At 39.1% G+C, this 9,595-nt stretch overlaps 1 protein-coding gene across 1 annotated transcript; it reads right to left on the bottom strand.

The window, feature by feature from the left end:
* Positions 1-1,044: 1,044 nt before the first annotated feature.
* LOC110733503 lies at positions 1,045-1,704 on the bottom strand. Its single transcript, XM_021913852.1, has one exon. It carries the CDS (start codon positions 1,702-1,704, stop codon positions 1,045-1,047), a length of 660 nt encoding a protein of 219 aa, XP_021769544.1.
* Positions 1,705-9,595: the final 7,891 nt, after the last annotated feature.

The following is a 9,595-nucleotide window of genomic DNA, read 5'->3' as shown; positions in this document are numbered from 1 at the left end:
GTCAATAATTGAGTTCATTCATGGAAGCTTTCAAGACTTAACGAATGCATGAAGGAAGACTACACTCAAAGAGTTATTTAGGAACTTCATGTAAATGCTCCGTAGTATAACTTATATAATTGAGTATATAAAGTGCTTTTAGTATATTAAATATCGTTATGAAATTTGGTACAAGGTTTGGAACAAATTTCATAACATATTCAGTTCAGGGAACCAGGCCAGGGAACCAGGTTAACTGAACAGATTATTCAAGCTGCCGTTTTTACAAAGATTTTATAAAAAGATATTTTCCGAAAAATATTGATTTAAAATATATCCAAGCAGCTAAGAATAAGATGATATTTTTGGTTAGCTAAAAACTAGGAAGTATTTTATCTTAAATTGATTTTATCTTGTGATCAAATCAATTAAGATAAATACTTACCATAAATCGTATATATCTTATATGCATGATTTAAGGTAACTAGGGTTTAGCTAACTAACCTATAAAAACACATCTTATTCTGAATAATCAGACACGACTCTCACGCATTTTAATAGAGTTTTATTTTTGAGAGCTAAAAGCACTAATTCAATTATTAAGTGATATACAAGAGCATAATAGTGTTTTAACGTTTTTCTCTATTTGACTTTTGAGAGTTAGATCATTAGAGAGTTCTTGATCTTGTATTAAGTCTTTGACAGAGGGGTTGAAGACTTGGTGAGTGTTTGTGAGTTCAAACACACTAGGAACTTACGAGGGTAAGTTTAGAGCACATTCGGAGTAGAGTGTGGGGTTTACTGGTTCCCGGAGTAGGGAAACAGTAGAGTGTTCTTTGTCTTTATTTTTCGGAGTAGATTAATAAAGGACTTAGGATAGGAGGACGTAGGCCAGAGTTGGCTGAACCTCGTTAAATCTGTGGTGTTCTTTATTGCTTTGTTTTATTCCGCTGCATAAGGGAACCAGCACAACTGGTTCCTTACACATAATCCGAAAAGAAGCAAAAATCGCTAACGATTACTTAACACTCAATTCACCCCCCCTCTTGAGTGCCCATTGAACCTTCAGACAATATGATCCATTCTCCCACAATTATAGCAAAATTCAGCAAGTCTTTCATATTGGATGCTGCACCACTTTGAGGATTGTGAGCCATTAGCTATTTTAACTCCCCTTCGTAGAGGCTTACTAATGTCAACAAGTATTTTCACCCTCAAATACTCATTCCATCCAAGAGGATCTGAGTCGTCGAGCTCCAAGAAACCTCCTAAATGTTCGCCTATCTCATATGCAAAGTCCGCCGATCGTTTATTGAAAGGGACATCTCTAATTCGAGTCCAAAAAGGCGAGTTCTTGAAACAAACTTCCGATGGCTTCTCTTCACCAACAATCTCTGTCGGGAGGAGCAATTTTTTTATCAAAAACCAAGGGCAGCCATCCATTACCCTTCTCTTGTCATCTTCACTGAAGAATTGAAAGACAAATAAATTTGTCTCCACCATCCTTATTGCCACATTATTTATGATTTTCCAAACATTTAAGAGAGTACGCTTCATTGACTCAACATTGAAGGGTCTCCTTGTTAGCAATTTGCCAACTAAGGTCAGCGAAATTTGATTCTTTGTGTCATCATCAATACCTTCCGCAACACCTTCACCAATGATATTTTTTTCATCCTCTGTCAGCCGCAATTTCTCCAAATCCTCCAGTAAATTCAATTCCATTGTTCAAGCTAGGGTGAGAAGGGGAAAAATCGATAGAGAATTGGTCGGAAAAGCCTAAAACACCACCAGAAAACTAACTAGAACTGGAACAACCCTAGACGAGGGACGAAAGCAAATCCTAGGCCAGGGACTCTTATAAGTTTATATAAAATTTCAAATTCCTTTGTTAGGCATGTGATGTTTAAAAAAGGACCTTTCTATGATCTCAATTTGAGCCGGAAAAATGTTCTTATAAAATTTTATGGTCATTTTAACTTTTAAATGTACAACTTAATGTCAAACTTGGCAAAATTAATGCGAGGAATATCTTGTTTTGTGTGAATTTTTTTTTGTTATAAAATAAAGAGAATGAGAGAGAAATTGAGGAAGAATCGATCGGTATATTTCTAATCCATATGACGGGGGTATATATAAATACAATATAGATAGAGTTTTTTTAGATAAAAATATAAACCCTAGACCTATATAGAACATAACGTATTAACGTGAAATCTTCTAGTGCAATAAATCTGACGCGATAAGGTTGGGTAACTTCTTCCATGTATAAAAACACCATTTCTTGATGATTGATCCTTTCAAATTGAACTTGAATCATCAAATCTTCAAATCTCCACATGGACTTATTGATCCATCTTCATTTCTTCATACTTGTGGAAATATTACATGTGTTTACCACTATTTCATTCGATAGTTTTGTTTCGAATTATTATAACAATTAGATGTATGTCTTCTTCTGGAGGTCATATATACTACAAAATGACGATCAATAATTGATCACATTATCCAAACATAATTTCATGGCAATATCATCATATATATTTCATTTTCCAATATCATATGAATTAAGAAATTAAACTAATTACATATTGTAGGCGTCGCTCGAAGTGCGCCTACGTTAAAAGCATGTGGTGAATATGCTTGGCACTCATAGGAAGTGGGAATTGACATATACGATTAGGGACAAATAAAGTAGGGAGCCGCCAACAAGTTTTTAAAGAACTTGTAAACCGTTCACGGATAATAAAAGGCAACCACGAATAAGGGACAATGATAGGAAACAAAGATTGACCCTGTGAAGGTTACACCCCATTCATAATCCATGAGATTTCTAACTCCATATGGTTCGGAACCACAAAAAGAGGATCGGGATGACGGTATGAAGTGAGTCACGGAGTCACATTTGCCCGTATTGGCATCTACTCGATTCTTATAGTGAAAAGTGAATCCTGCGTTGTCAAAGGCATAGAAACAGAGATTCAATTCGCTCCAAACTGTTATTAAGCTAAATTGGTTGAATATTAATGTAACACATATTTCAAAAATATTAGTGATCACTTCAATTAACAACAAGATTAAAAAGGAACCTAAACCGGTTGTCCAAATTATCTTATTAGGAGTGATTTTCAATTACACATTCCCCTTAAACATAAAATATGGTGATCATTATAACAATAGAATAAACATTAATATTGGAAGCAATTTAACAATAAATCCAACAATATAAAATCGTTAGAAAAATAATAGAAATAAAAGGAACATAATTCTTACTTTGATTCTGTTTGCTTGCAACTATAAAATAATAAATGAGTTAGTAACTTCTAGGAAAAATAATAAAACAATAATTAAATTAAATAGAGTTGATTTGGGGCCAACCTCAAACAGTTCTACCTTTGACGCCTTGGTTTAAGGACAGAACCACGAGTAAAGTATGGACTCCTTGTAGTTCTTGAAGAGGGAATTTTGAAAGAGAAAAGGTAGGCTAGTGTTTAGGCTAGACCATAGAAGAGAGAAAAAGAGAGAATTAATTGATGCCCCGTACATCAAAAATGAGGGGATATTTATAGAAAAAAATGAGTAGAGGGAACACACAGAACCCTATTAAGATAAAAACCCTAAAAAAAAAACCGCGACACGGCAAAGTACACCGTGACATGGTGCTAGGCACCATCAGACGGGACGAACTCCCGTGACAAGGTGCATAACAGTGTGACGCGGGAAATAATTAGGGTACGAGTGATAAAACGTGTGACGAGTTTACACAGAAAGGACACGGAGTTGCCCCGTGGCACAGCATAGGCACCGTGTCAAGAGGAATCCCACCGTGGCGCGACTTTGGATCCTGTAACACGGTGCTTATTGTCGTGACGCGGGATTTTGTAGTCCTTTTTTCCGTCTACATTCATTTTTACCCTAATTTTGTTCAGCATTTTTAAGTGCCGATTGTTAATTTGGGGCCATTTCTGATTTATTATTTATTAATTGGGCCAAATTAATAAAATAAATAAAATAAAAGGTTTGGGCAAAAATAATAAATAAAATAAAAAAGGTTTGGGCTAAAATTAAATGAACTATGCTTTGACTAAACATCAAGATTGATCCATGGATTATTAAAAAAACTGATTTTAATTAATTACGATTTTTTTAAGCGCTCTTGGGATTAAATACTGAACTCGACCAATAGTGGCGGTGAAAGATTTTTCATCATCGGGTTTGGTTTCGGGGAGACATTTTTAGGTGTCTACAGAAGCCCGCACTTTGACTGAGTTTGTAGAAACATTAGTTTCGAAAACGATAGTCAAAGTAGTCGATAGGGACGGAAAATGATATAAGACGTTCGGCGATCCTAATCACTCTGTATACGCCGATACCTGCAGAAAAATGTTAGTTCCACAGATAAAAGAGTAAAGGGATAGAATACGTATCTGACACCAGTGTATCAGTGACAAATGAGTTTGGTAGCTTCCTATGCTTGAAGGAATTCACCGGATGACGTTTCGCTGAAACACTTTCCATGCCTGAGGAAAGTCGACTGATGAGTTTGGTAGCTTTCTAAGCCTAAAGAAATCTACCGGATGATACTTTCCATGCTTGTAGAAAGTCGACATATGAATTTAGCGGCTTTCTATTCTTGAAGAAATCCACCGATAATATTTTCCATGCTTGAGGAACGCCGACTTGGCGGTTTTCTATACTTGAAGAAAAAAAATCCTCTGATAATGTTTTCCATGCTTGAGGAAAATCGACTTGGCGGTTTTCTACACTTGAAGAAAAATCCACCGATAATGTTTTACATGCTTGAGGAAAACCGACAGCTGATATAATCGCTGAAATTTGCAAGTGTATGATGGTTCGATTATCCACGAACGCGAGCCGCGGATGATGTACCTTCAAGTCGACTATCCGACTATGTTAGGTGTTTAAAGTGCTGAAAATGCATCTCTAATGCTTGTTAGAGGTAAACTGGTAATTTGGCACCTTATAAATACCAATTAAAATTTTCTGAACAATTATAGTAAGAAAATAACTATTCAAAAGTTGCGGAAAATCGTTCAAAAGCCATTGAAAATGCCATTGAAAAGCTAAGCACCGTACCACGTGGACAAATTCCGCAACACGGTGTCTAACCCCGTCAAACGGTGGGGAATCCCGTGTCGCGGGGTTTTTTTATGCTGGGATTGTGCACGCGCCTTGATATTTTAACCGTGCCACGCGCAAACATGGCATTACCAAAACGGGATTCGTGGAACAGGAAATGTGTCGCTTAACGAGCATTTTTTACTTTTAAAATTAGATGCTTCTTCCCCATTTTTGATACTTCTTCTTCACCATTTTCATTCCCTCGTTCTTATTCTGTTCTCGCTCCTCCCTTTTTTATTTTTTTGTTTCTCCAGTCACCGTGCCACGATTTTTGGCACCGGCGCGCGGAGGTGACCACCGTATCACGGCATAAGGTCTCATTGAACAACCATTTTTATTCGTCGTATGTGCTTCGATTTAGCCGCTGTTTGTCGCCGCTGCTCTCTGGGTGCCTTCTGCTGCTGTCGTTGTTGCCGCTACTATTGGAGTATCATCGTGACAAGGGAAGCATCACCGTGCCATGGGATTAAGTCACCGTGCCACAGCGTTTGCGGTGGTTGCACTGCACAGATTCAACGGTTTTTGGGGCTTTTGGAGCTCATCTTTCCACCAAATTCGCTCCAATTTTGTGCTATTTTCCTTATTTTTGATTTCTTACAATAATCCATGTAAGTTTCCCTTGCTTATGTCTCAAATTTTATTGGAAATTCTATATTTGCTTGAAACCCTAAAAAAAATCAAATTGGGGATTTTATATTTTGAGTTTCTATGTCAAAAATCTTGCCATGAGTTGACTTATATATGAATGTATGTGTGTTTGTGAACAATTTAAGATCAAGTTTGTGTGATTTGGTGAAGAATTGAACAAATCACCATTTTTTATACTACTTGTGTGAAATGGTGTTCTTGTTGTTCATGTTATTTTTTGCACTTGAAATGGTGATATATTGGTTGTAAATCTTGTAAAATATGCCATGATATGTTGATCTATTATTCTTGTGCAATTTTGAAACATGCTCTGTTTTGTGTATGTACCCTATTGTCATGGAGAACATAGTATCATGCAATTAGGAGAAATGTAGTATTAGTTCGTCATAGAGAAACTAAATATTGGAAATAATTCCATCATTTTGCTAATTTTTAGCCTTTAGGTAAAAATTTTGCGTATAATAAAAAATTCAACTTGAGGTATTTGTTAAGCCGCTTTTGAATAAATAACTAAATAACCTAGGAAATGATGCTAAGTATTTAGATTTTTATTTTTGTAATAGCATGCCTAGACAACGGGATCGCGATCTTTCTACTTGTGGCCGGCGTCAGGCTTTTCGGGAGGACACTCCCACAGTTCTTGAGGGCATGGACTATGATTCCCTAGAGATCGAGCCTCGCTCTTCTTCGAGTAGGGGTAAGTGGATTCCCCCTCCGTGGACACTAGACGAGTTAGTTTTCTGCTGTGAGAACCACGTTTCTCACCGTCCACTTGCCGGCATAGTCGATGGCACGCTTCGCCATCATGGATCCGGAGCTGAAGATTTGATTTCCCGGCTACATGGGATTATCAAGAGGGATCCTGTTATGAACGCCTTGTGGTAGTCTGCTAGTTTAGGAGATTTTTATTCGGCAGTCGTAGGATTTCACAGCCCCCGGGGTTGTGGCCCGACAATTGTTCGTGTGTTGTTGGAGTATTTTTGGGATACTACCAACACTTTTCACTTTGCTTAGGGGGAGATGACAGCGAACCCCCTGGATTTTAGCATGATCAGAGGCTTACGCTTCACCAAGCGGGTCGTACAGCAGATTTCTGACCTCACTTGGGGGGCGGCTGAGGTAGCAGATTTATTACGTTCGGTCGTTCAGCATATCAGGACTCAGCCAGTGCCTCGAGGTAATCCTAAGAGCAAGAGTTGGCTTCTATTCTGGCCCGTGGCTTTGACATGGATAAGACGTCACCTGAGCAGCGAGTGCGGATCTTTATTTTGATTCTCATATCCGTGACTCTTTCTCCTGATAGGAGTTCACGTGCACTCGTTTGCTACCTTCCTTCTTTGGTCAGGATCGGTGAGATAGGATACTATAGTTGGGCCAGCCTTGGATATGCCGACCTACTCTCATCGCTATGCCATGGTTGTAGGAAGTTGAATGACCAGACCCCTGTCACTGTCTACGGTTTATGGAGAGTCGTAGAGGTGATGATCTTTCTTCTACTTATTTTGCTTTAACCTGTTTAACTCATGTTCTTAGAGACTAATTTTCATTGCAGCTATGGTTTTATGAGTACTTTTTGGGATTGGCCCTTGACGGCGTCATGGAGCGGTCCATGATTTCCCTATCGGAGCTAGCTGGCGTGACCGAGGCGAGTCACGAGTGGAGTCCGTCCCTACACTGCGGGCTACTACGTCGAGGCACCTCTTCCGTTGGTTTAAGAATTTATTTTGCAGCAGTTTATTTTCTACCTTGATGTTATTTTTCGGCATTCATTGCAACTTTTTATGGTTTTCAGGTTGCTGTAGAGATCTAGTATCGGCCTTAGGCTGGGAAGACTGATCTTCCCGAGGCCTTGTAGCTTTTGGAGTACTGTTTTTGTTGGTACTGGACGCTTTTCTTGGTATCTTGGGGAGCACGTTGTTTGTCATCACAGCGCTGATCGCTTTGTGGTGCCCTTGCCTCCACCGGAGTCGATGTTGGACTCACGTTTGCTTAGGGAGTCGATAAACAGAGGAAAGCGCTACACTTTTCCTTGGCAGGAGCTTGTGCGCATGGAGGGTGATTATTCACAGGTTTTGCTTCCTTCTTTGGCTCCTCCACCCCGTCTTCCCGAGGTATGATTTCTTTTGAGAATTTTGTCGCTAGTCTTTGTTTAAACCGTCGAATTGCCTGATTATTCGATCGTATTTTCAAACGACTTACGCGACAGAGTGTTTCAGACAGGCATATGATTCTCTGCTTGTTGTATTTGATCCAGCAAGCTTTTTGACACATTATTCATTTTTTTATATTGTTTGTTACTGATTCTTCTTTGCTTTGTTCTCAGCCTACGCACCCGGAGACGATGAGATTCATGAAGCTGGTTGATGCTTTAAAGTACTGCATCATCAAGCTTCGATGTGGTGCGAGTTGTCGGGGCGGTTCTGGCGATGTTCTCAAGGTATATTCACCTTTTTCCCCATATTTCCCGTTTGTTCTATCTTGCACTATTGACATCTTTTCATTTTGTATTTTTCAGGAGCGACGGAGGTCTCGTTCGCACTCGAGGCACAGAGGCTCGGACGAGGGGGAGCCTAGTCGCAACTGACGATCTCTTGAGGTTCGTCGGCGTTCTCTGTCTCAGCGACAGGCTCGGCCTTCTCAGCCGTTTTAGGAGGCTCAGTGGTAGCAGCCTCAACCTTCCCAACCATTCCAGCACTTTCAGGGTCAGTGCCAGCGGCCTTCATCTTCCCAACCTTCACAGCCTGAGTTTAGGCCAGTCATTACCCATGTGGACCAGGGTTTATACTCAGTTCCATTGTCTAGGGCACTTCCTCCACCGGTGCAGGGCTTATTTTAGTTCCATTGTCTGGGACGATGCCTCCACCGACGCTTCCTACCTCTTGGAGTCAGTCTACGCCGTTTTCCAGTTAGACAGGTCCTTCTTTGAGTTTGTCTGCTACTGAAGCTATAGGGACTAGTAGGGATACTACTCCTCGTACCCGGATGATGGAGGGACTCTTTGGTCCGCCATTCAAGTATTCGCAGGCTGGAGATGACACTGGTCCTCACTCTTCTAGTTCTATAGATTTTTTACCGAGGGTTTTTATTATGTACTTTAGTTAATGACACTTGACACTGTTTATGCATCATGATTCAGTTTGTATTTTTTATTCACAGTTTATGCATTTATTAGTGTGTATTAGTGTGTGCTTGAGACTCATTGTGTGTGATTGTGTATTTATTAATGACGCGAAAAAAAAACGTAAGTGGAGGGTACCGTACTTCCCCAAAAGAAAAAAGAAAATGAAAAATGGGACAAATTTTACAATTTCACCAAAAGAAAAAAGAAAGGGTTTTCTATATAGTAACCCTGTTTTTTTTTACTTTTTTACGTTGTGCACCAACATATATCACCTTCTACACTGTAACCCCAATATATTTTTTGTTTCCATACGATAACCTTGCCGTTAAAATATTCCGTTAGTGTGGTCCACTCTCCATTATTAATGTTTTTTTATCAATTTGCGTGTCGAAAAATATTCCGGCAAAGGTTTCAAGAGCTATTTTAGACCTTAAGGAACAAAATTGAGCTCAGATTTGGCAAAAAAATAACGTAAATGCCTCGTTTTGCTTATTAAGAAATGTCTCGATTTACGTGTTCACACAAAACGAGGCATTTACATTATTCTTTTTTCCAAATATGAGCTCAATTTGGATCCCTAAGGACCAAAATAGCCCTAGAAACCTTTGACGGAATATTTTTTCAACGTGCAAATCGATAAAAAAATATTAATAATGGAGAGTGGGCCATACGCTATTGGTAGGTTTGGACATGATGCAAAGCAGC

This window comes from Chenopodium quinoa, unplaced genomic scaffold (assembly GCF_001683475.1).
Source record: "Chenopodium quinoa cultivar QQ74 unplaced genomic scaffold, ASM168347v1, whole genome shotgun sequence".
Classification (NCBI taxonomy): domain Eukaryota; kingdom Viridiplantae; phylum Streptophyta; class Magnoliopsida; order Caryophyllales; family Amaranthaceae; genus Chenopodium; species Chenopodium quinoa.
The sequence above is the reverse complement of the archived record's forward strand: the minus strand, read 5'-3'. Positions and strand labels throughout refer to the sequence as shown.

What these genes read in the sequence shown, in the direction of transcription:
- LOC110733503 (XM_021913852.1), bottom strand. Translation starts at nt 1,704, where the DNA reads ATGGAATTGAATTTACTGGAGGATTTGGAGAAATTGCGGCTGACAGAG.